Genomic DNA, 27,491 nt, shown 5'->3' on the forward strand with positions numbered 1-27,491 from the left:
CACAACAACATTTAGAAACAAGCCTGTGTGTGTTGCTGCAGCGCTTCTACGACACTGCTGGATTTCAGCTCAGTGATTATATCCACAGTTTGGCAAAATGACGACGTGAGTAAAACCTTTCGCACAAGCAAATGAAGTCGAGGTCAAATGTTCGTGTTTTTTTTCCCTTCTAATGAACAAACAGCATCGACAAAATCACTACACACTCATCTCATCAGCACAAAAACTGCCACGAGACCGTGAACGAGAAAAAAAAATCGGATTTTTTTTTTTTTTAAGCAAAAAAGTGAAAGTCCGTGTGAGTGTCAGTAGAAAATCCGACTGGAGCGAGAGTTAACTCGTAGTCCGACATACATGATGCAAATGAATCCTTTAGCTAGTCAACGTTGGCTCTTTGGGCATGTACATATCGGCTAACTTTTTAAACTCCGGCCCCCAGGTGCCCAGGAAGTCATACTCGTGATCTCCTTCGTTGACGGATGACTCCAGCGAACTCAGAGACTCCGCAATGGAGCCATTGCCCTCGTAAGCGTACGTGGCGAGGGAGTCATATGGCGGAGCGGCGGGGTCGGCGTCCGTCTCCTTCAGCCTGCTGATGAGGAAGTCTCTGAGGTCGCTGCACTCGTTGGCAGGTGAGCGCGTGCGGTATGGGAACAGGACGTCCGGGATGATGTCACGCCGCAGCTGGTTGCTATCCTCCATGACCTCCGGGTGGCGCAGAGCTCCAATGTCGAAGGCTTGCGTGTCTTCCTCGCCGCCACCCTCGTCGTTGTAGCTCACCACGTTGTCCCTGACGTCCTCTTTGGAGATGATCAGAGGTTCCTTGCGCCGCTGCTTCCTCAGAGCCGAGAACAAGACCACGATCACTGAGAGAAAAAAAACAAATAAGATGTACGAAAATCAATCCACTTTTCTAAATAAAGGTTCAACCTTGTAGGCTGACGGCTGTGTTGGAATCTTTATTTGTTAAGTTACGTATATCAACATCATGCTCTTAGAAGAAACTAATCAACAACTGTTTAGTGTGAGGAAGCAGAGTTACTTTCAGTGTCCTGTAATTAACTGAAAATCTAATTATATCTACATGGTTATTATAGAGCTGACTGCTGACACTGGAGACTCCTTCCATAAATGTAGCATAAACATCTCCTTACAACAAAACTTCAACGCTCACACCGTTTACTGCTAGTAGAACATCTACCTGTTGCCATAGAAACAAAAATTAGAATGAGCTACCATTGTACAAAGTCAGTAACTCCAGTAGCTCCTGACCAATCAGATTTGAGAATGGAACAGCAGGGAGTTACGAAGGGTTATTAATGTTAATGTTAACTGCGTACTGAGCAGGATGACCATGCAGAGCAGAATGGCCACCAGGGCGGTGGTGCTGAGGCGTGAGGAGAGGAGCAGAGCCTCCACGCTGCAGGAGCTCAGGTTCCCTGTGCTGTCGCAGCCGCACACGTGTACGGTCAGTGTGCTGGTGCTGCTCTGGATGGGATAGTCGCTGTCCGAGATGACGATGGGCAGGTAGTATGTGCTCATCTCCTGCCTGTTAAAGCCGCTCCGCCTGGTCAGGATCCTCGCCGTGTTATCTGGAACACCGAGCAATAAAGCTCCAGGGTTTCAATCAAGGACATGGCAAAATAGAGTAAAAAATATTACACTGCATGAATACTGAAGTCACCAGATTCACCTTCGTTGTCAAAGATGGTGAAGTTAGGATTGCTGGAGCTTAAACTGAAGACAAACTTGTGCCCGACGAGAGGCTCATCCGTGTCGATGGCACTGATGGTTTGGATTAGCTGGAAATAAACACACTTTTGCTCACAACTAGATATTGAATTATTTTTTCATTATAAATTGCAAATATATGTGCATATATGTCATTGTCACACAACAGTCTGGGCCAGAACACCAGAGGGAGCCCTCGCCCGAATATTAACTATCTCTGGCCACTTCCGGTACTGAGGCTTATTTAAGCAGCGCGCCACCTCAGCCTCATTGCGAAGCATTGTTTCCGTTTGTGTCACTTGCCAAGCCTTTATTCTGTTATTGTCTAGTTACCTCGTGTATGACCTTGCCAGTTTATCTCTTGACCTCGAGTTTCGGATTTGTGTTTTGGATTAGTTTTCTGAGTGACAGCTTTCTGGTATTTGACCCTTTGCTTTCGTTATCTTGACCACGATTTCTGCCCACCGTCCTTTACGAAATCTGTACATGGACTCTAACACTCCTCCGCCTGACGAGGCGTTACAGTCATTTTAAATCAATTAATCATTCTTATCAGTATTAGAATAAAGAGGCATGGCCTCTTTTCCTGTCTGTTCCAGTAGAGGAGGTGCGGCAATCATCTGTGTATAAAAGGAGGCCTGGCCTCTGTGTCTGCCGTTCATAAGGAAGGAGGTATGTTTTTCAGTTCCAGTGAAGGAGGTGTGGCCTATGTGTGTCTTAGTCATATTGAAAGAGGTGTGGCCTTATCACCTGAAAAAAGGCTATATAAAAAGTAGGTGTGACCTCTATGCTTGTCAATCATAGTGAAAGAGGTATGGCTATTGTACCTGGCAGTCTGTATAAAAAGTAGGTGTGGCCTCTGTGCTTGTCAATCATAGTGAAGGAGGCATGGCCATTGTACCTGGCAGTCTATATAAAAAGTAGGTGTGGCCTTTATGCTTGTCAATCATTGTGAAAGAGACATGGCCATTATACCTGGCAATCTATATAAAAAGTAGGTGTGGCCTCTATGCTTGTCAATCATAGTAAGGAGGCATGGCCATTGTACCTGGCAGTCTATATAAAAAGTAGGCATGGCCTCTATGCTTGTCAATCATAGTGAAGGAGGCCTGCTTGTATAAAAAGTAGGCGTGGCCATTCTATCTGACAGTCAGAGTAAAAACAAAGTGGGCGTGGCCTCTCTGCCTCACAGTCATAAATACAGTGTTTAATAAATCTTATTACTCTATAAGTACTGACTCGATATTCATTCACATCAAATATTTCAAAGCAAAATTAACTTTTTTCTATAATTATTATATAATAGTTGGTAACAAACACATATACACATTCAGAAAAAACAAAATGGTGGTCCATTACCTGCCCAGCTCTGACATTCTCACACACTAATGTCTCGTACAACATGGCAAACTCGGGCGCGTTATCGTTCACATCCAGCACCTTGATGAGGACGGGAACGCGGCTCCTCTGACGAGGATTATCTGAAACGATGCCGAAAGAAGCAGCGTTGTGAGAAAAAATATTCATGATGTAAACGTTGGCTCTATTCCCGAGAGTGAACTTACTTATTTCACTGGCGAGCACAGAGATGTTGTGCCACTTCGACACCTCTCTGTCGAGAGACGTCAGGGTCGTGATGGAGCCATTTCTGGGGTCGATGTGGAACAGTCTGTCGGGATCCGTGTGCTCGTCTATCTTGAACCTGTGAACAATTGTTAGGTTGAAATTACTCCGGTGTCTGCCGTGTGCTTTTAGATTTTATGTAGGAGTATTGATGTGATAATGGAAGCCTATTCAGCTCGCAGCCCGGTGCTGGAATCTGACTCATTTTACTTCTTTAAAAGGCATGTGTGAAGCCAAATCTATAAAACAGAGTACTCTTTTAATTTGAATGAACATTTAATACAAGAATGGAGCATGTGGAACTCGACTGTCAATCACTGTTAGCTTAAAGAATAGCTGTATTGTCTTTCCTTGTGTCCAGCTAATTTTAGCTGTTTAAATTGTAAAAGCACACGTTTTAAGAAAAGTCTTGCAAATCACAGCTTTACCTCTGAGACTGGAGACTCCTTTCCTATACAATAAAGAAAACTTCTTGTGTTATTTTGAATGTGTTTTTTTTTTATCAGTGAATCATCTGCTGTACAGGACACTGTGAATCTGCTGTTACTATAGCAACAACAACTAATTAATTAATTATAAACCTGTGAATTACAGAAAATTAAACTTATCAACACCTCCTGACCAATCAGAATCCAGAAGTCAGCAGCACAGTGGACGTATTGTAGTGTTCATTTGTCCTTTTAACAGCTTAAACCAATTCCAGTGTCTTTCATCAAAACTCTATAATTATTAACAAAATTCCTTACTCCACAGGGTAGTCGGTCGCATCAGGATCCCAGGCTGTAACCGTCCCGATGATGCTTCCCTTCGGCGTGTCCTCGTTGACCTCGATAATGAAATGCGGCCGGCTGAACACCGGTGGCTCGTCCACGTCCTTTGCCGTCACTTTAACGATGGCTGTGTCGGAGAACGGCCCCAGATGGAGGAATCCGGGGTCTGTGTGTGTGTTACTCACTTCAACTTTGATGGTGTAGACACGCCTGCTCTCATAATCCAGTTTCTTAAAAAAAAAAACAAAAAAAAAAAAAACAGAAAACAGTGTTAAGAAATTCAGTCAGTGCGTTAATTAATAAATATCTAGCTTTTACCTAAGATTAGGATGAGGCTCATTCTGATTGGTCAGAATGTGTCAATTATGTGTTTCCATAGTAACAGATCATCAGTAGCAGACACTAAAAGGAATATTCTCACTGCTCTTGTGAAGGAGTTTATTCATCATGGAAGGAGTCTCCAGTATCACCGCCTTGTCTTATAACAGTCAGTTTACAGGTAAAGCTATAACATTATTATTTTTATTTTTTGTCTGTTCATAGCTGCTATAATGGAAGTGAAACAGAAACGGCAACTTGTTTCACAGACAACACAACATTAACTGTAACCATCAATGGATAAAAATGGATAAAATTGTATAGTTTAATACTTAATTATTTAAAAAATGTTAATCATAGACTATTTGATGTTATATAAGAAGAAGAAGAAAACAGAGAATTTAGTCGAACTTTAGAATGTGTAATTATATGATTTTTTAAATGGTAAGTAGTCATGAAGATCTTGAGGCTGTTGTATTTAATAAACTTAAAAATATTATAAATATCAAATCAGAATTTCTCCATATGTTTTTTCTTCCTTATACCAAGTTAATGGTTTTGTATTTTTATTGTATATTTATCAGGAATATTACAGGGAATAGAGTAACAAGTCTACTGTAAAAAAAATCCTACATCTGGGACAATTAGCACAAAACCTACATAGCTTTACTGTATAAAAGCAGCAGCTGTTTCAGAGCAAATGAGATGTCAAACTCTGGAAAATGTTAGGGTTTTTTTTGTAAGCTGGTCATGGTTACAGAATAAATATTTCACAGCTTAATCAAGAACAACAGATTCCAGCAGAGAATGTGTACAGAAAGCCTCACACCTCTTACAGCTTTACCTTTTTGACTACGATTATTCCCTCTTGGGTTATCTCATCAGTAATGATGTCAAGCGAGTCTTTCCCGTCTCCTTCCAGGATCCTGTACCTCATCTCGGCGTTCTCCCCCTCGTCCCCGTCATTGGCTTTAATTCGACCCACCGTGGAGCCAATTTCCGCCGACTCGTAAGTGCTCAAATGATAGGAGCCTAAATTAGCATCAAAAGCGCAATTAGTTTCATGTGTAACAGTGAGCTTGACGACACCATAAAAATTAGGAGACAAAGTTATATGACCTGGATCTAATTTAGTAAGGACAAGCCAGTTATTCAAATCCGATGACGTTTTCATTGCCAATTAATTTGCGAGTGACTTAAGTGTGTGGTGCTGTTAAATAAATTCTTGCTCTTGAAATGTTAATAATATGCCAGTGTCTTACTGTAGGCAAAGCGCGGCGGGCTGTCGTTAACGTCCGTAAGGGTCACATTGACCACGGTGGTTCCAGACAGACCCCCCATCTGTCCTGCCATGTCTTTAGCCTGAATAACCACCTGGTAGTCCTTCCGAACCTCCCGGTCCATGTTGGACAGAGCTATTCTCACAATTCCTGCACAACAAAAGACACACACACTTTGATTTTTATTATGCAGTCATGTATTCGGATTGCTCTGAGAAACAGTATGTAGCATCAAGGACATCATTTGCAACCCTCAAACAATTGGAATAAAAGTCAAACAACAAACTTAGACACGACATCTGTTTCCACGTCTGGGGACTTCACTTTCTTATCAGACATCTGGGAGTTGGTCTTTTAAAGCTAACTCTATCAGTGTTGCCATTTCTGGATTCTGGAGCCACTTTTGTGGGTAAAGGCTCACATCCTGGAGTTCATCTCCACCACTGGAACATTATAGAATTTTGTATCATTTTTCTTACACCAATTGTGTTTCATTCTCCTTACCTATTAGCTCCACATCTGTTTACTTATCGCCAGATCTAGAAGTTCTCTCTGTGGTTCCCTTAAATATGGACTAGGAACCATCCTTGCTAATTGCTCATGTTTCTCAGGGAATCCATGATAAGTTTTGTCTCTTTCATCATGACGCTGAAGCCTTCCATTACTTATAAGGACTTCCTTGGTTTGTAGTCCTTTTGTACCTTCTACCTTCTTGTACCTTCTAGTTCCACTTCCAGTTGCTGGAATTGTAAATCTGTCCCCATAATCTACCTCAAAGAAACCTCAAATGTACCTTACGTTAAAGCCTTGTTTGATTGATCTATTGATCACAATGATCTGAACGTTCTGTCACGACTGGGACTACTTTGGTTTTAATCATCTGTGGTCTCTCTAGTACCCCAGTCACTCCTTCATTTTTCGAGATTCCTTCCTTTTTGTTGTGATCTGCTTGTGATCAAAGCTATTTCCTGCTCCTCACCTATCATCATAATACCCTGCCAAGTGTTTATGCTTCTCAGTGAATTCTCCTGGGTTTTGTCTGATATGGTCCCTGTTTGTTTGATCTAGTCACCACAGCTATAAATGCTCCTATAGGTATAAGGTTTACTTTGATTTATACTTTGAATCTTTTGCATTTATTCCAGTTCCTCTTTCACATCCTGGTATTTCATATATATCCAGATCTGGTGTGCAGGAAGAGACTCTTTGTTGTTTCTGGTATTAGGAATACATTTGCTTCCAAGGTTCCTGTATAGGTTCCCAGCCAAATTGATTCTGCCTCTACCTATACACTCTTCAAGTTTTTCCCCACTACTGGATTTGTTTGTTTTTTGTGTCTTTTTTCTACAAGTTAAAGTCTTGTTGGATTGATTTAAGCCTCACAACCCTGTGCTCCACCTCCTCTGGGACTTCCTTGGTTTTAACCAACTAGGCTTTCTCAAGATTCCTATTCAATCTGCTATTTTTGAGGTTCACTCCTAATGGTGTTACCATCAGTTGGGATAACTGCATCTATCAGCAAAGCTATTTGACTTTTCCACTGATGTGGTTTGGGCTACAGACTTTATTTAATCCCCTCCAGTTACAAACCTACTTTTCTGTATATGTAGTATTCTGGTTTTGTTTTGTCCCATTTCCAATGCATTTACTCTGCTTCCTCTGGTTCATTTCCTGGTACTGTGTATCTGTGCAGACCCAGTAGTCGAACAGTGTCTTCCACTAGTTGCTTTTATTTATATTTGGATTCAATGCAGAGGATGCTGTACCTACCTAACCTCATTACTGTTTTCTCCGAGTACTGCAGTATATCCGAGTTTTTTTTTCTCCATTTTAGTTTTTAAGCGCTTATATTTCCAACTGGTGTGCACTCACCCATGTAATTATTGCACTGTAGCACCAAGTACCTCCGTGAAGCCCTTATATTTAATAGGCAAGGTACACACCAGACATACAGAATTACTACCTACTTAAAATTAAATGCTAAGTTGTAAAAGCAGGAAAAATGTTCGAAGCAAAATTTGCTCTTCTATATAAAGCCGGTTGGTAAGCTGCAAAGTCTTTGGAAAATCACATCTTGTTTGGGGAAAATGGGGCAGCAGCAGGGAGGGGCACCATATTGCAGCACCCCCATGGGGTAAAATGTCTTCGTAATGGACATAACGGGAACACTCAGAGTGAGGGAAGGGTCCAGGGGAATTTTGTGCATTTATAGGAGTATAAATAAAAAATGACAAAAAATATACATAGCCTAGCAGGTCTGTGTTAATATTTAAATGTGGTCTGGTTTTAAACGATGCCTTTCAAATGCAATATGTTGTTTGGAGCACCATGCATACAAATTCGATCGCATGCTGTGATCCACAAGCCTCATTTAGTTTACATAGACATCAATCTTTTTTAAAACAACAACCTGGAAATGACACTTTTAACCATATGTTGAAAGGACACACCTGTCTCCGGTTCCACTGAGAAATACGGCTGCCCTTGTAGTATGCTGTAGACGAGCTTCGCACTGTTCCCGTATGAGGCGTCGTCTGCGTCCGTGGCGTTGACTTCTATCACGAAAGTACCTGAGATTAAAGGACATAGGGTCGGTCAAGTCACATGGTTAAGAACATATTTTGCCATTTTAGTCATCAGATAGAGAGAACGTGTAAAGAAAATAGACTAATCAAAGAAACCTGGGGTAATTACAAAGAAGGATCTCCTAAAGGATGCTGGGGTAGTTAATGGTTGTTAGTTTGTTTCTGTCAAGGGTTCCAATTCAGGAATTGAACCCTTAGAGTTCTCTTTTAGAAAGGGTTTATTAGATTGTTGGCTTGCTAAAGAAGTTCTCAAACCTTCTGTTGTTCATACATACATGCATAGTACTAGTTCCTCAAATCTAATAAACCTTAAGGGGAAAAGTGTCTAAATGGTTCTTGCTTGGAGTTGTTTTTGGAAATTTTGAATAATGGACCTCAAACCAAAGAAATCTTAAAAGTACACTCTTAGATAAGAGGTCTCTCAGCACCTTTGGGATCGTTAGGGGTCCTTCACTTTCTAATTCGGATTCTGCTAACAATCCTGCCTTCTTGTTTAGGGTTTAAGGGTTCCCTTAGACAAATAAATCTTAGACACTTGAAACACCAACTTATTAGCCAACTCCCTTTAGGTCTTTCTGTTACAAAACACCGACACTAGAGACTCCTTCCATAAACGTTAAAGAAAAACACAACAATTCACCATAGCAATGCTTACACACATTTTTTATCCATTTACGTTGCTATAGAGGCAACAGTGTGCTAGAAAGAGTACATTAATTTAAACCTGTGATTTGCAGCTGCTTTACAGTCAAACTCCAGAATCCCTGAATTCAGCACTGTGGTATAATAGCAGCGAAACAGAGCTGTTAGCATGTGCGATTTTTGTAATTGGACTTCCTGCCAGCCTCCGGTAATAAATGATGGATGGAGGAAATTAGTCTGTGACCTGCAGACCGAGCGAACAAGCGAATTTGTGCTAACATTATGTTCTTTAGGTAAGAGTCTTCTCTCTGAACACAAGCTCTTAGAGCAAAGTATCAGCTGATTAATCTCAGGATAAAGACGCCTCCTGTTCTTGAGGATTGGGACTGTCCCGGGTACAGGGGGCATCAGCAGCAGCAGCAGCAGAGCTCATGAATATGGATAATCTGCTGCATATCAGAGTCATTTTCCCTGAGTTCTGTGTCACCACAAAACCATCCTTCCTGATTGTGTGACAACTCGGTGATAAAGACAGAATTAAAATGAGATGTAAAGTGGGCCATGTGCAAATGGAAAATCATCTCAGATTCATATAGAACCTAGAAGGTCACATTTTCTATTACCCATACATACATTTGCATGAATTAGCACTATATAATGCATTTGTTATAGGCTATCTTGAATAGCAGAGCATTAACCCTTAACTATTTCTTTAATTGCGTCTAAAATGAAACTGGCAGATGTGCAGGTCATAGAAGACACGTTGTTGGAGAGATGATATGGTCCCACATGCCCCAAATCAGGTGCTAATATTAGCTCATAGAAGTTAGCAATTCTTTTTTTCTTTTCCTAAACTAGCCAGATTTTTTATAGCTTTTATTTTGTTAGCTAGCTAACTTAATCTGACATAATTTCTGTCAGGAATTTTAAATTATCTTTGTAAATGTTCAGAAATTTCTCATATTGCTAGCTAAGCTAACCTGACAGGATTTCTGTTGATGATTGGGGTTTTTATTTATTTTACCAAAACTACAAGGAAATGGAAGCTTTGGAATCGTTAGCATTGTGCAAAGAAGTCAGTATCCAGCTTTAAAGACACCCTAATAAAAGGACTGAAGTGAAAAATGTAGCTCCAGATCGACTTTCCTCCCTAAACTGTTCTAAGCATTGTGTAACGTAAGAAGTTTGGATTTAATTTAAAGATAATATTTGACATCTCACTCCCCTGCTATTTTCTTTTATGGAGACCGTAGGATACGCTTACATGTCATTGGCCACCCACGGCGCAGTTTAATGTTTCCGCGCACTATGACAACTTCGTTTTGGGTATCATCACACCCACCTACGGCTTCCAGGCCAGAAATAGAAACGCAATCCGCAGTACAGCAGTTATCAGTTTAGCATTAGTTTTGGTGCAGTGCGCCATGCTGTTAATGCGATATCTCATCTTTCAGGAAGTAAAAAATAACCACAGATGGTTCGGAAATTTAATGCAAAAGCAGTTCTCTTTCTCTCTTTTTTTAAAACAACTCAGTTGGAGTTTTTTTACTGAATCTCCAGTAGAATCCCAGTGAAGCTAGAGCACTTCTTCTTCTTCCTCCTTTTCATTCTGCCCAGTCAGTCCTTTCCACACTCTGATGACTGGAGGAGCTTCAGTTCTGCGCTGATGAACACAAGGTTGCAAGTTCAATTCCCTAAACTATCAGAAAGGCACTTTTGGGGCCTTGGACAAACTCTTTAACCTTTAATTTCTCAGCTCTGTGCTTACACTGGTTTCAGTCTCACGTGTGAGTAGCTTTGGATTAAAGAAGACTGAAAAGACGGAACTCTAAGAAGTTAAGTGTGTTACGTTATTTTTTCTTATAACAGAGAGTTTTATTCCTTTTACACCACATTGATGTGCCGTGGTTTATCATTTTTTATTACATTTTACGATATTTTTTTAATATCTAAAAGAATGTTATACTTTTTATCCATTTCTGTGAAAACAAATAAATAAATAAATAAAAATATTAAAACACAGCTTGTCATGTTACGTTTTATTACAAATTTTCAAAAATTAACATAAATAAATTATAAAGTACGTAAACATTTGAGAAATGTGATTTGTTGCATTTCAATTAGTTAGAAACCCCAGCACAACGATAACGTATTAGACACAAGCCTCACAACTTTCTGAGTCACCATTACAGAAAACTAATCAACACCTTCCTTCCTTCTGACCAGTCACAATCTAGAACTCAGCAGTGCTTAAGTAGAATGCAAAATCTTAAATGAAAATAATCACCGATTGCTAATGCGAGTTAACGTCAAACCAACAAATTCCTATTATGGCAAATTACTGCGTATCTGTTATATCCTGTAATTATCTAGAAATATATGAAATGTGTTTAATTGTAATATGATTGATGAAAGACTACAAGTAAGCTGGTGGGCATTAATGAAGTAGGAAATTTGAGTTAATAATATTGGAGGATTGCTCTAATGTTTAATTATGCTAGGTCTGATTAGACTTTAATTAGATGATTACATTAGTAGGCAAGCTAGCTAACTGGTTCATATGATTTTTTTCCGCAGGGCGGAGTGCTGGGTCCCCTGTCATTTGAACCTGTTAGCCTTTCAACCACTGGTTATAACGTTGTTTAGCAAAGTCAGGTTGATTAGTTATAGCACTGAAGTTTGAACTAATTATTTAAGGGCATGATGAAGTGTTCCCATTAATTATCCCACTAATTTCCATTCCGTTTTACTCCAGCAGTGCACAGTTGGAAATTTCGGAGGCATTGCATTAAGAAGAAATGCTTGTGGGCATGCTGTTATATATAAATATGACACAGCAGAGCTGTAACAGCCTTTCTATTTCGTGCCTTGGTTGCATCACCACTCAACTGTGGCTCAATTTCCAGAAACAAAATAGGTACATATATCCCTGTGCGCACAGGAGAAGTAAAACTGGTTACCAAGAGGGGAAAAAATAATAAAAAATTGCTCCCGCATCACACTTCACTCCCAATTCGACACTCGCTGACATTCTTCATGCTCCAGCGGCTTGTCGAAAAAAATAAAAGTCTGAAAAAAAACAAAAAAAACAAAGGCACCGAGCCATCCTTGACCTTAAAGGCTCTCGGACGACAGATTCACAGAAGCATCACGCCTGAGAGCAATCTCCCAGCGTGACATTAAATGCACCGCAGGAAAACAAGAAAACATGCAGAATTCGATATGAGCTCCCTCACCGACGTCAGACATCTCGGGGACGCTGGCAGTGTAGACGGCTTGCGTGAACTTGGGCTCGTTGTCGTTGATGTCGTGGATCTTGACGATAAACTCGGTGGCCGGTTCCAGAGGGAGGCCAGTGTGTTTGTTGAAGGCCTGTGCTTGGAGGGTGTAGGAGGCTTTTTCTTCTCTGTCCAGTCTCTGAGTAGCGTGGAGATCACCTGACTTTTCATCGATGCGGAAAATGGTCCCTGCTCCTTCTCCGGAGAGGACGTAGCGTGCTGTGCCATCCCCTCTGTCCTTATCTGAGCGAAGCTGGAAGGACACAAAGACAGACAGGTTATGCAGCAAACTGGACCATATTGATGCCCACAATGGATCATATTAATAACTACACTGGATCAAACTAATAACTACACTGGATCAAATTAATAACTACACTAGATCAAATTAATAACTACACTGGATCAAACTAATAACTACACTGGATCAAATTAATAACTACACTGGATCAAACTAATAACTACACTGGATCAAACTAATAACTACACTGGATCAAACTAATAACTACACGAGATCAAATTAATAACTACACTAGATCAAATTAATAACTACACTGGATCAAATTAATAACTACACTGGATCAAACTAATAACTACACTGGATCAAACTAATAACTACACTGGATCAAACTAATAACTACACGAGATCAAATTAATAACTACACTAGATCAAATTAATAACTACACTGGATCAAACTAATAACTACACGAGATCAAACTAATAACTACACGAGATCAAACTAATAACTACACTGGATCAAATTAATAACTACACTGGATCAAACTAATAACTACACTAGATCAAATTAATAACTACACTGGATCAAATTAATAACTACACTGGATCAAATTAATAACTACACTGGATCAAACTAATAACTACACTGGATCAAATTAATAACTACACTAGATCAAATTAATAACTACACTGGATCAAACTAATAACTACACTGGATCAAATTAATAACTACACTGGATCAAACTAATAACTACACGAGATCAAATTAATAACTACACTGGATCAAATTAATAACTACACTGGATCAAATTAATAACTACACTGGATCAAACTAATAACTACACTGGATCAAATTAATAACTACACTGGATCAAATTAATAACTACACTGGATCAAACTAATAACTACACTGGATCAAACTAATAACTACACTAGATCAAATTAATAACTACACTGGATCAAACTAATAACTACACGAGATCAAATTAATAACTACACTGGATCAAATTAATAACTACACTGGATCAAACTAATAACTACACTGGATCAAACTAATAACTACACTGGATCAAACTAATAACTACACTGGATCAAATTAATAACTACACTGGATCAAACTAATAACTACACTGGATCAAACTAATAACTACACTAGATCAAATTAATAACTACACTGGATCAAATTAATAACTACACTGGATCAAACTAATAACTACACTGGATCAAACTAATAACTACACTGGATCAAACTAATAACTACACTAGATCAAATTAATAACTACACTGGATCAAGTTAATAACTACACTGGATCAAATTAATAACTACACTAGATCAAATTAATAACTACACTGGATCAAATTAATAACTACACTGGATCAAACTAATAACTACACTGGATCAAACTAATAACTACACTGGATCAAACTAATAACTACACGAGATCAAATTAATAACTACACTGGATCAAATTAATAACTACACTGGATCAAACTAATAACTACACTGGATCAAACTAATAACTACACTAGATCAAATTAATAACTACACTGGATCAAATTAATAACTACACTGGATCAAATTAATAACTACACTAGATCAAATTAATAACTACACTGGATCAAATTAATAACTACACTGGATCAAACTAATAACTACACTGGATCAAACTAATAACTACACTGGATCAAACTAATAACTACACGAGATCAAATTAATAACTACACTGGATCAAATTAATAACTACACTGGATCAAACTAATAACTACACTAGATCAAATTAATAACTACACTGGATCAAATTAATAACTACACTGGATCAAATTAATAACTACACTGGATCAAACTAATAACTACACTGGATCAAATTAATAACTACACTAGATCAAATTAATAACTACACTGGATCAAACTAATAACTACACTGGATCAAATTAATAACTACACTGGATCAAACTAATAACTACACTGGATCAAATTAATAACTACACTGGATCAAATTAATAACTACACTGGATCAAATTAATAACTACACTAGATCAAATTAATAACTACACTAGATCAAATTAATAACTACACTGGATCAAATTAATAACTACACTAGATCAAACTAATAACTACACTGGATCAAACTAATAACTACACTAGATCAAATTAATAACTACACTGGATCAAATTAATAACTACACTGGATCAAATTAATAACTACACTGGATCAAACTAATAACTACACTGGATCAAACTAATAACTACACTGGATCAAACTAATAACTACACGAGATCAAATTAATAACTACACTGGATCAAATTAATAACTACACTAGATCAAATTAATAACTACACTGGATCAAATTAATAACTACACTAGATCAAATTAATAACTACACTGGATCAAATTAATAACTACACTAGATCAAATTAATAACTACACTAGATCAAATTAATAACTACACTGGATCAAACTAATAACTACACTAGATCAAATTAATAACTACACTGGATCAAACTAATAACTACACTAGATCAAACTAATAACTACACTGGATCAAACTAATAACTACACTGGATCAAATTAATAACTACACTGGATCAAACTAATAACTACACGAGATCAAATTAATAACTACACTGGATCAAACTAATAACTACACTGGATCAAATTAATAACTACACGAGATCAAATTAATAACTACACTGGATCAAACTAATAACTACATGAGATCAAATTAATAACTACACTAGATCAAATTAATAACTACACTGGATCAAATTAATAACTACACTGGATCAAATTAATAACTACACTGGATCAAACTAATAACTACACTGGATCAAATTAATAACTACACTGGATCAAATTAATAACTACACTGGATCAAACTAATAACTACACTGGATCAAACTAATAACTACACTGGATCAAATTAATAACTACACTGGATCAAATTAATAACTACACTGGATCAAATTAATAACTACACTAGATCAAATTAATAACTACACTAGATCAAATTAATAACTACACTGGATCAAATTAATAACTACACTAGATCAAATTAATAACTACACTGGATCAAACTAATAACTACACTAGATCAAATTAATAACTACACTGGATCAAATTAATAACTACACTGGATCATATGGATGCTTACACTGGATCATATTAATAACTACACTGGATCATATTGCTGCTCACACTAGATCACATTGATTCTCACACTCGATCACACTGACACCTACACTGGATCACACTGACTCCTGGACTACATTATATTGATGCCCACACTGGATCATATTAATGCCTACACTGGATCACACTGACACCTACACTGGATTATATATTAATAACTACACTGGATCACACTGGCACCCTCACAGGATCATATTGGTGCCCCTATTGCATCACACAGATGCCTAGACTGGATCACACTGATACACACACTGAATCACACTGACTCATGCACTAGATCATTTTGATGCCCACACTGGATCATATAAATGCCTACACTGGATCACACTGGCACCCACACAGAATCATATTGGTGCCCTCACTGGATCACACAGATGCCTACACTGGATCACACTGACTCCTGCACTACAGTAGATCATATTGATGCTCACACTGGATCACACTGACACCTACACTGGTTCACACGGATGCCTACACTGGATGTCATTGAAGCGCCCAGGATCTTATTGACACAGTAATGCCTGCCCTGAATCACATTGGCACCGACAGTGGATCACACTGATGCGCACCACGCTGGGACACGTTTCTTCTCACAATGTTTTGATCTTTGTACCATGAGTTACCATGTGTGTCGGTGTTGAAAACCTTAATTTTATGTTCTGCTAGTGTTTTTGTCCCACTGATGGACTCTCAGTCGCGAATTGCGGCTTATCAGCAAAAGCTTTCAGAGAGGAAGCTCTCCGGGGACAAAAGCAGCTAATAAGCACCACAGAGAGAGTTTTCAGAGCTCACGCCTTCGGGACTTATTCCATTAAACACTAATGAGGCTTTTAGTCCGTTTTGATTTAGAATTTTTTTCTCTTTCTCTCTCTCTCTATCCTTTAGCTGCATTACTATTTGTAATAGAACTGAATTCCTGCTTTCTGTCTCAGTACTAACTTTACTTGTCACAGGGGTTGAACTAGGGGGTTCTGCATCTCCACTTTTCTTTTTTCAGCATCTTGTCTTGATAATTAGAGATGAAACAGCTCATCAGATCCATGTTTTTAATGCATTATAAATAATGCTTCTGAATTTCACCCTAGAGGAACAGCTCAATATTTTCTTTTATAAGATGGTGGCTTGCTTAATGTATATATTAAATACGAAATTTTCAGTCTGGTCCTGATTCTCCATTCGAAGGACTTCATTCACCCTCCACAAATCACCACATTCTCTCCACTGATGCATGATAAAATTTTCACTCGTGGGTGTTGGACATGAATAGTTGCCAAGGTGCAATTGGTGCCAAAACCTCTGCTGTGCTACAGCAATGTTCCTCTTTATACACTGACAGATTTTTTGTGTGTGTGAAATATTTTTCAAAAATCAGCTCAACACATTCCTTTCATCCCATAAAAGCTGCAATGTTAAAAGGAAATCTGCAAAATTCCAGCACAGTCTCATTACTGGAAATTCAGATCATTTGACTTCTATATATAGTCGTGACCTGAGGGGGTGTAGCTAATTTGGAGATGATGCGTACGATGTGCTTCAGATGTCTGAAAGATACGTTTCAAAAAGCCAGTGATTCAGTAGCAAATCATTTAGAGCTTTGCCTCCAGCACAACATCATTTAGATTTTATTTACATCGTTTAGAGCTTATTTAAAGAAAGTGTTGCTCTCGAATAGTCAGAGGTTACGCCTCTCTTACTGGAACAGACAAACTCAAAGACCATGGCTTCTTTGATGAGAATAATAGACATAGGTGGCCACGCCTCCTTCACTGGGCTTAATAGACAAAGAGCCCACTGGGTCTGATGGATACATAGGCCACACCCTCCTTCACTGGCACTGAGAAAGACCATGCCTACTTCACTGGGACTAACAAAGAGGCCACACCTTCTTCACTGGGAGTAAAAAATAAGAACATGTCTTTTTCATTGCGTGTGACAGACACAAAGTCCAAGCCTCCTTCACTGGGAGTAAAAAAGAGGCCACACCTTCTTCACTGGGACTAACAAGGAGGCCACACCTTTTTCACTGGATGTGACAGACACAAAGGCCACACCCCCTTTACTGGGACTAACAAAGAGTCCACGCCTTCTTCACTGGGTGTGACAGACACAAAGTCCATGCCTTCTTTACTGGGAGTAAAAAAGAGGCCACACCTTCTTCACTGAGACTAACAAGGAGGCCACACCTTCTTCACTAGATGTGACAGACACAAAGGCCACAGCTCCTTCACTGGGACTAACAAAGAGGCCACACCTTCTTCAGTGGTTCTAACAAGGAGGCCACACCTTCTTCACTGGGTTTGACAGACACAAAGGCCATGCCTCCTTCACTAGAACTGAAAAAGAGGCCACGCCTTTTTCACTGGGTGTGACAGACACCATGCCTCCTTCACTGGGAGTTCAAAAGAGGCCACACCTTCTTCATTGGGACTAACAAGGAAGCCACACCTTCTTCACTGGGTGTGACAGACACAAATGCCATGCCTCCTTCACTAGAACTGAAAAAGAGGCTACGCCTTCTTCACTGGGTGTGACAGACACAAAGGCCATGCCCCCTTCACTAGGACTAATAAAGAGGCCACACCTTTTTCACTGGATGTGACAGTCACAAAGGCCATGCCTTCTTCAATAGAACTAAAAGAGAGGCCATGCCTTCTTCACTGGGTGTGACAGGCACAAAGGCCAAGCCTTCTTCACTGGGACTAACAAAGAGGCCACACCTTCTTCACTGGTTCTAACAAGGAAGCCACACCTTCTTCTCTGGGTGTGACAGACACAAAGGCCATACCTTCTTTACTGGAGCTAACAAAGATGCCACACTTTCTTCACTGGGACTAAGAAAGAGGCCACGCCTTCTCCACTGGGTGTGACAGACACAAAGACCACGCCTCCTTCACTGGGACTAACAAAGAGACCACACCTCTTTCTTCACTGGGTGTGACAGAAACAAGACTGCAGTTCATTTGGTTATTAAAATCAGAATGAAATATTTTTCCATTAAGAAAGCAATATGCTCCATCATTCATTTTAACACTGACCGCTAAAGTGTTTGACATGCAGTAATGCAGCATAAATCACCTGATGGATTGTGAAGAACATCACGTATCTGCCACCTAAATTGAAGGTGACCTCCAAAACAATTACGCCGGGATAAAAGTCGACCAAGTGAGGGGGTGTTTTAAGGTTGTAGCTTCCTGACAAATTAAAATGCAGAGCTAATCTGAAACAGATCAAAGAATAAGAACAACTCTGGCCCAGTTTTAAGAAAGTGCATGTCATGTCACGGTGTTGAGAAGGTGGGATGTGATTTATATAATCCTGCAGCTGTCAGTGCAAAGAAAACTTCCTGCTCGATTGTTTAAAGAAAAGTAACAGACAGGAAGACCAGACAGCTCTCTTTTCCTCCAGGGAGATCATGTTCTCGCTTTACACCTGGTCGTTTTATGGATTGTGTTTTCAGTGAACTGGATGAAATCTGTCCTGTAACACACACTTTCTCTGCTGTTCTTTTTTATTTCATCCTTTGCAGGAGATATCCATATAAAAAAAAACATTTTTTATTGACAACTTGGCATTTAAGTCCAGAATTTGCATCAATATAAATATCAGAAAGTTCTGTGTATTCAGAGTCGGGTTCCACACGTTTTAATGAATCTCTAGGCTCTCAATGCAGGCAATAACTTTTGCTAACACTAGTTAATGTGGCCCTGGAGTGCTAGCTTAAGATCAGGATGTAGGTTATTTGATCACACTTTTAATTCTTTACTGTTTTTTATAGTTACACCACAACCTTACAGCTACATCGCAGCATCTCCTTGTTGAACCAGCAGCCTCTTTAATTTGATCCAAACCAATTTGTTCGAGAGAAGAGATTTCCATTATCGATGACTGGGATATAATTTATTTGTAGGATTTTGCTTGTAAAATGAGGCGTGGGAATATCCATACTTTTATTTGTGCTTCTAACATCTGGCTAAAATACAGCTCTGACCCTGTCAGGTATCTTACCATCATGCATCATATTTATATTAATGCGCTTTTGCTAATACACTATTGTTTCTATAATAACAGAGGGTTCATTCAGAGAGATTTGTATAGCTTCTTGGAATGCACAACATATCAAAACCTTGAGGTGGATGAGATACAGCAGCAGAAGACCACATCTGGTTCCTCTCCTGTCAGACAAGAACAGGAATCTGATGATCACCAAACTGGATATAAAAAACTGGTGTTTTTCCAGTCTTTGGGTGTGCTGATGATGGTCTCACACTCCTGTTGCTGGCTGATAGGAGAGGAACGTGATGTTTTCTTCTGCTGTTGTTGCTCAACTTCCTCAAGGTTTTAATATGTGGTGTGTTCTAAGATGTTCTGAGACTTCCTGGTAGCTCTCATCTCTCTCATGAAGAAGGTGGTTCCGCCACAGAATTGTTGTTCCAGGAGATCTGCACTTTCTGAAATTCTCACACCAGCCCATCTGACACCAATATACACGATCAGACTTTTCCTCATGCTAATGTTTCGATGTAAACATTAACAGAAGGTCTTGACCTGCATGATTGTATGCATTGTGCTGCTGCCACGTGATTTGCTGATCAGATCACTCCAGCTGATGAGGAGTACAGGTGTTCCTATTAAAGTGGACAGCAAGTATGTAAGTTTTTCTTATAAAGAGATTTCTGTATGCAGCCCAGTCCTGTGTGCTCGCTTCATAACAGTCAGCAGTAAAGCTGTAACTTTCTGTAACTTTAAGCCTTCCATATCCTCAGGGCATAAATGGAATAAAATATGTATTAAAAAAAAGTCTTCAACTGAATAAAAATGTAAAACGCTATTGCAGTATGAAAATGTTTGATATCGCAGTGACCACTATTTTAGAACTGACACCAGAAAGCAGACTTGTTCTTGAAAAGAGCTGGCTAGTCACTTTTTTAAACGAGACTGAAATGCAATATGGCAACTTTGCTGACGCTAGCAAATACGGCTGACGCTAACTGACATTTAAAGCTAACCCTATTAGCCTTTTAATTAACTGAAAGTGGGATTTCAATCAAGCAAAAGCTGAGCGGGGGTTATATGCTAACATGACCGCTGCTGTTAGCGTTCATTCTTTGCTAACCAGATTAGTGTTTTTGATTGAGTTAGAGTATTTAATTAGCCTCAAACAGACAAAATGAGACCTTTTTCTTTTTTTTCCTTTCAAAAAGAGATGGAAGGCCAGGGATTGAAACTTAGCGTAGTAACAGTTCAGATTAGCCATTAGACCCTTTCCAGCATGGCGAAAGCCTTGAAGTGTTGACCTGAAATCCTCCTTGAACCCGGCTGAGTTCTCTCTTTTAACTGTTGCTTTTGGTGGCAGAAGGAAAACGTGCGTTATATTTTTAGTGTTGCAAATTATACATTGTGATCACGCCATGTCAGGAACAGAGAACGTGCTGATGAGAGCTGGTGTGGGCTCCTCTTTCATGGTTAATGTGGCATAAATTTGGCATCGCCTCTGAATTGTGGCTTGATGAATTGCAAATCCTCCTTTCACACGGGCGCTGCAGATGGGTAGGAAGTCAGAGGATGAAAAAAGGAAAGAGAGAGAGAGAGAGAGAGAGAGAGAGAGAGAGAGCGAGAGAATGAAATAGCCCGTAATTGTCGATTCCTGTCAGGTCCCTTGTGAGCCACTTTGTCCTAGAAATGAGAACAGTAAAACCAGCGCAACGCTCGGTACAAAATATTCTCCCCCTGTATCAGACGCCCACCCCTCGGCCCACGTCTTTTTTTCTCCTTCACCCCTTTTTCCCGCTCTCTTTTTAGCTCGTCTGTGAATATTCATGCCTCTGCGAGTGTGTAATTCACATTTCCGCAGCTTTATTTTTCCCTGCTTTGATAGAGGCCTTGCTACGCGCCCGTATTCAAACATCGGCGTGTCACGCCACATAAACCTCAAAGGAGATTTTTCATTCCTTCACAATTTCCCCCTCCAGGCCTTGTTTGGAAGTCGGTTCCAATTTGAGAAGATTGCTGGCGGTGATGGGGATGAAAATGGGGATGGAGGATGCAGCGACTCTGCGTGCCGTCTCTCACCTTGCCTACGTACTGATAGTTACTTCCTGTGTATTCCTCTGACAGGAAGAACTGTCTCCACATCCAGTCGCGCTTGGACCTGTGCAGCGCTCGTCCGTCCGGCTGCTGCACGCGGAGAACCATCCCCCGAATCCTCGCGGCTGAAACCACCAGGGGGAGGAGGGAGAGCAGTGTAAACAGCCAGAAGAAGGGATTCATCGCTCGGCTGTTTCCGATTGATCCTGGAGCTTGGGCTTGATCCCGGATGAATAATCTAATAAGGAAGGCGGCGCTGAATGGGGAACAATCTAAACGCTTGGATCAGCAACTCTGGCATGGTAGATGCTGGCTTTGATCTTCCTTTGAATCCCTGGAAAAATGAAAAAGCAGAAAAAAGTGAGTGCGTTTGCATGCCAACTTTCTGTCGAAGAAGAAAAATTCATTACATGCCATGCCAGGCTTTTGATATGAAATGAAAACTCAATATCTTTTCATCATGGGTTTCATCCATCATTCCAACAGGGATGGAACTCGGAATGAATTTAAAAAGCGTTACGATATTGTTATTATTATTATTCTATAATTCTGTCACAGTGGGGTTACTGTGATCCGCGCTGAAATAACAGCGATGTCCCGAGTTTGTGTTTTATTCCTATTTTACTACGGCAGTATGTTAAACAGCACGGAGACCAGTTCGTCCAGTTTGTTTTCTCCCTTGAAGGTTATGAGACAAAAGTCGGAAAAACAGAAGTCGGAAAACTCCTTAATTGTTAAATACAGAAAACGTCACCATAGCAACATCACGCAAATCCCTGTGAGCTACAACCTAGCTGTTATTATAGAAACCATAACGTCATTAATATAAACCCGTGATTTGTAGCTATGTTGCTGTTATAGAAAATCCACCAGCACCTTCAGACCAATCAGAATCCAGCAGGGAGATCATTAGCTAACATCAGGAAACTCAGGAGTCGTGATAATACAAGAAGAAGTCTGTTCACAATAAAAGGTTATCTGGCACGATCTCTCTGCTAACGTAATCCAGAACTTTCTCTAGATAATTAGTGCATCGGGTTCTCGGCATGTGGAGGCCTGCAGATGATCTCTGCCATACAGAATGACATCATTACAGACGCCTGATTGCACAAGTCACTTTTCTCATTGTTAAATCCATTTTTTTTAACTGGTCTCCTCCTCATTATGTGTCAGAGGTATCGATCGAGATGGAATCGTCTCCCTCGTGCCTGAGCCAGCGCTAACAATGAATAATCCGGGAAAACAAGGGCAGCAACTCAATAAAGCGGCGCAGCAAATCTTATTCACGGTGCGTCGGGCCGTCCTCCCTTTCACAATGTCAAATCTGTTTACGCTCACCAGTTTTTCATGCGCGGATTAAGCTGCTGAAAGTAAAGCGCAGGTGCATAAATGCACGAGGGTGCACCAAAGCCGCTCATATAAACCGAATCGATACGCTCGACTTTGATTAAGTGTAGCAGCGCGTCTGGGGTCGGATTCAAATCCCTCTCAGCTTGTTGCCTCGTGTAGTAATTGCCTTTAGCTGAAAGGCCTAAGTTTGTTTCTTCGGCTTGCAGACTGACAGGAAACTTTCACTCGACCTGGAGGAAACAGGAACTTACATCACCTCTAATGCTTCTTTTAAGTTCTTTCTCAAACAACGTCTTTCCCTGTTCGTCTGGAACAGAAAAAAATTTTCCACACGCAACTGTTCGAGTAAAATGTTATCACTGTGAATCCTGAAACATCTGCATGTTAGCAACATGTTCCTGTTCCTGTTAATAAACCACATGCTTTACACGTGAAAGTAAATAAACAGTACGTAAAATCATGCTAGGAATCACACATGTACACATACATGCTGCCAAATGAATCACACGTGAGCATAAATGAGTCATGGAGCCGAATATCACCTGGGAACTAAATGAATCGTGTCAAGATCACATGTAAACAGAAATGAATCGTGTGGCCAAACTGTGTGAAAATAACCGAGTGTTTTTAAAATAACTTACACATGAAACTAAATGAATCATGTAAACAAAAATCTTTAAATAGATGAATCATGTGTGTCACATATGGAAATAAATGAATAATCTGTAAAAGTCACATTATTATAGCACTGAATCAAGTGTTAAAAAAGTTACATGAACGGAGAATGAATCGTATGTAAAATGTAAAATCACATTTTAAAGCAAGTGAATTGTCTGAACATCACATGTGGAAATCACACGAAAATCATGTGAACAGAAATGAATCATCTGGAAAAACGACTTTTTAAAATTAGTGAATTATGGATAAAACAGAAACAAATCGTTTGCAAAAGTCATATTTTTAAAGAAGTGAATTGTGTGTGTAATGATGTGAACATGAATGAATCACGTAAAAAAGAATCAGATGTGAAATCAAGAATCACGGAAAAAATGAATAAAATCACAAACAATTAAATGAATCGTGTAAAAATCACACCCGAACATCAGCGTATGTGTGAAACAAAAACCCACAGCTCCTGTAAAAGCGTCTAATCTAACAGATTAAGAAGTCTTTAACGAGAGTAAATGTGTGTCTGTGTGTGTGTGTGTGTGTCAGAACAGCAGAGAACCGAGAGCAGGCCTGTGGAGAGACTCGGCTGTAGAGCTGGACGTGGATATTTAGCATCACGCTAAATCATAAAGCGTGTTTCCACCACCGGCTAAACTAAACCCCGGGGTTGTAAGACCAACAGGAGTGTACACTCTGGACTTTTTGGATGTGGCGTCTCGTAGCAACAGCTCCTCTCTAGTGAAAATAAAAACCTGCCGAAGCCTCGACACATTTGTCATAATCACATGCCGTGGCTTCCACCGTCTCCAAACACCGAGCACAAACAGACCTCCACCTCCATCCGAACACAGTGTATCTATCTGCAAAGATTTCCAATAACACCGCCTAACGTTTTGGAAGTAAGCGTTCTGCTAAAAATGAAGGATGGAGTAATAGAGGCCTTTCCGAAAATTAGTCCGAGATTGCTTTTGTAATTGAAAAACCGAGCAAGTCCGCTAATGGCTTTCTGTAGAGCGCAAACGCTTCTCGCACGTAATCCTGCCGCAGTTCTGATGTTAATCTCGTCCAGGCCCTCGGGCATCATGCGTGTGTGTGTGTGTGTGTGTGTGAGAGATAAATGGACTCCCTTTTGTAACAATTAAAACGTCTTGGATAATTATTCTTCTTATTATTATGATTGAGCGTTCTAATTAGAAATGTAATTTTAAAATGTCGGACGTGAGCGACCCTATGTCGCTATCCTGTGATGTGTTTCTGAAGAGAGAAAGAGATAGAGAGGAAAAACAAAAAGAGAAAGAGAGAGAGAGAGAGAGAGAGAGAGAGAGAGAGAGATGGATGCCGAACTTGAGAAGTTGAGAAGCTTCTGATCTTTGTGAGGATCCTGGGCTTGACTCTGAGGTCAGATTGAGGATGTTGAGTGGAATAAGTGTAAATAAATGGAGAGGAAAAAAGGAATAGAAATAAAAGGGGAACATTATGGAACAAACGCATGAATAAGACGACAAATTACTGTGGAAAAAAGGGGAAAAAAAGCAAAATCATGAAGGCAAGTCTGAAATGTTATTCCCACGTTCAGCCACATGGTGGAGCCCCAGAGCTTTTCTACACCTCCATATCTCTCTCTCTCTCTCTCTCTCTCTCTGAGTATGTGTGTGTGCCTCTCTCTTTATCTATCTCTCACTTTGGACAATTTTCACAGCTGCCGTCTCCTCTGTAATATTAATGCCCTGTCGTCTTTGTTTTGAAACTTTGATACAGATCAAATCTCTGGCTCGATGATTGGTTGCCCGGAGGATCAGGCTTTGATACGGCCAGGTTCACAGAATCAAGGCAATCGTGCGAGCTGCGCGTTATTACAGACGACACTTCCTGTGATTCCATTACGCCGCCGGGAATTAATGAACCGTTCAGAGTTTTTTTTTTTTTTTTGGAAGGCCGTCCTCTGCGGTGGTCTCGAGGAATGGCTAACGTAGCCTGGATCAGGACATTTAAGACAGAAATCTGAGTGTGATTAGTGTTGTGTTGTGGTGGTTTATGGAGGAATCTTTGCGTATGATGAATCAGTGCAGTCACTCAGGCTCCCTAGACGATTATTTTCCACGCACGTGTTTTTCTTTTCTTTTCCTAGCCGGATTAATTACCAGGCCGAGAGACGCAGGACGGAGGCACCCTAGGACGGAGGCATTCATATTATTACATCCTCTCCATGGAAATAAATTGATTGTCTCTGACTTTTATCTCATTATGAGGCAAATTGCATCCACTCTAATCCCCTCTTCATAAGAAATAGAAAGAGAGAGAGAAAGAGAGAGAGAGGGAGAAGGAGGGGAAAAATGAATCCGGAATCGAAGTGCAAAGCGCAAGTCTCATAATTCATGTCTGCGCTGAAAGGCAATTATACATGTGACACCGGCTCGGAGGAAATGCGCACTTTAATTTGCGCCAAACAGCCGTGCCATTATGCGTCCGGCTCAGATGTATAAATCACTCGCAGACTCGCACAGCGCATCCAAGAGCCGAATCAAAATGTCAAACTTGACCTAAACTAACCACAGGAGGTCGATATTATTGATAAAAAATGATATGGTTTTTTTTCCCTGACGTAGATTTCACGTAGAAGTCACGCAGCTTCCTGGGTTACAGCCATTGCAGAGCCTAAAATTCACATCTCACCTTGTACATTTCGGGATTATCTTTACTCTGAATAGCAAAACGTACGTCCAGTACTGTATATATGTATATATAAATATACAATACGTGAAATCAGGAACGACGGACAACGCTTGGCTTCATGTCCTGCCTTAACGTGCTTTTAAAAGTCAGGTTCGGAATATTTTACAGGACCCAAGATACAACCCTGAGGGACTCACTATAAGGCACAGACAAAGACAGACAGACACAGAGAGAGAGACAGAGAGTGTGTGTGTGTGTGTTTGCGTGTGTGTGTTTGACGCATGAAAGTAATATCAATGGCCATCAAACAGGTCCAACTGACACACACTTTCAGGAATGAGGAGCTAAAGCAACAGGAGCAGAAATAAGGACAAGCTTCAGAGCTAAAGGTTAATTACACACCTGCATCACGACAGAGATCAGATCCTTTGACTGCAGAGCCTTTTATCGCAAAACTATATATCTTTTAAAAATCGACTGGTCCGACCCCATCATCATCATCATCATCATCATCGTCAATCATCATCGTCAATCATCATCAGTCACAACACACCACCAGACTAGCTTCAGTGGAACTTGTAGAGAAGTCAAGATATGGATTCTATTGTGATATTTATGCTGATTTCGGGACTAGTTCCATCCTGAGGTCTGAATTCTTATGATGTGATATTATCAGGATATTATTCTGATAGAGGATATGATATTGATTTGCATGGCAAGGAAAGAAACACTCCTTCATGTGCATGCATCTTAACATAAAATCAGCTCCTTTTATATGCAGAAGCATGTTGCACAGCTGGGATGAAAAAAGCAAAAAGAAAGAAAGAAAGAAAGAAAACAGAGCTTCTTACCTCAATAGAAGGTTCCCTCGCTCTTTTGGGCGCGTGTCGTTCTCATTGAAGTGCGACACTGGCTCCTGTCTTCGCCTCTTGGCAGTGCTCAGGCTCCGAGACTGGCTACAGTTGTGCAGAAGACTCCAGCTGCCTACCCCTCTCTCTCTCCCTCTCTCTCTCTCTCTCTCTCTCTCCCTTTCCCTCTCTCTCTCTCTCTCTCTCTCTC

The 27,491-nt window shown here is 40.1% G+C and overlaps 1 protein-coding gene across 2 annotated transcripts; it reads right to left on the reverse strand.

The window, feature by feature from the left end:
- Window positions 1-27,482, reverse strand: cdh10a (cadherin 10, type 2a (T2-cadherin)). Of its 2 annotated transcripts, XM_058417918.1 has the most exons (12): window positions 27,284-27,481; window positions 21,726-22,074; window positions 12,186-12,480; window positions 8,173-8,292; window positions 5,705-5,872; window positions 5,287-5,474; window positions 4,101-4,354; window positions 3,297-3,433; window positions 3,091-3,212; window positions 1,694-1,802; window positions 1,341-1,592; window positions 2-866 (listed from the first exon to the last, which is right to left on the reverse strand). In XM_058417918.1, the coding sequence occupies exons 2-12, from the start codon at window positions 21,921-21,923 to the stop codon at window positions 373-375; spliced, it is 2,337 nt and encodes a 778-aa protein (XP_058273901.1). In that variant the 5' UTR covers window positions 21,924-22,074; window positions 27,284-27,481; the 3' UTR covers window positions 2-372. The 2 variants fall into 2 exon arrangements, with proteins under 2 accessions (XP_058273900.1, XP_058273901.1); XM_058417917.1 differs by having other exon boundaries at window positions 1-866; window positions 3,091-3,433; window positions 27,284-27,482.
- Between the last annotated feature and the right edge of the window lie 9 nt (window positions 27,483-27,491).

This window comes from Hemibagrus wyckioides, linkage group LG20, assembly GCF_019097595.1.
Source record: "Hemibagrus wyckioides isolate EC202008001 linkage group LG20, SWU_Hwy_1.0, whole genome shotgun sequence".
NCBI classification, from domain to species: Eukaryota; Metazoa; Chordata; class Actinopteri; order Siluriformes; family Bagridae; genus Hemibagrus; species Hemibagrus wyckioides.

Bases quoted from the DNA above. Each gene is read 5' to 3' on its own strand.
- cdh10a (XM_058417917.1), bottom strand. From the start codon at position 21,923: ATGAATCCCTTCTTCTGGCTGTTTACACTGCTCTCCCTCCTCCCCCTG. The intron at 8,293-12,185 runs GTGAGGGAGCTC...CTTTAATCTCAG, and splicing joins CCCCGAGATGTCTGACGTCG to GTACTTTCGTGATAGAAGTC. The intron at 5,873-8,172 runs GTGTGTCCTTTC...TTTGTTGTGCAG, and splicing joins CTCAGTGGAACCGGAGACAG to GAATTGTGAGAATAGCTCTG.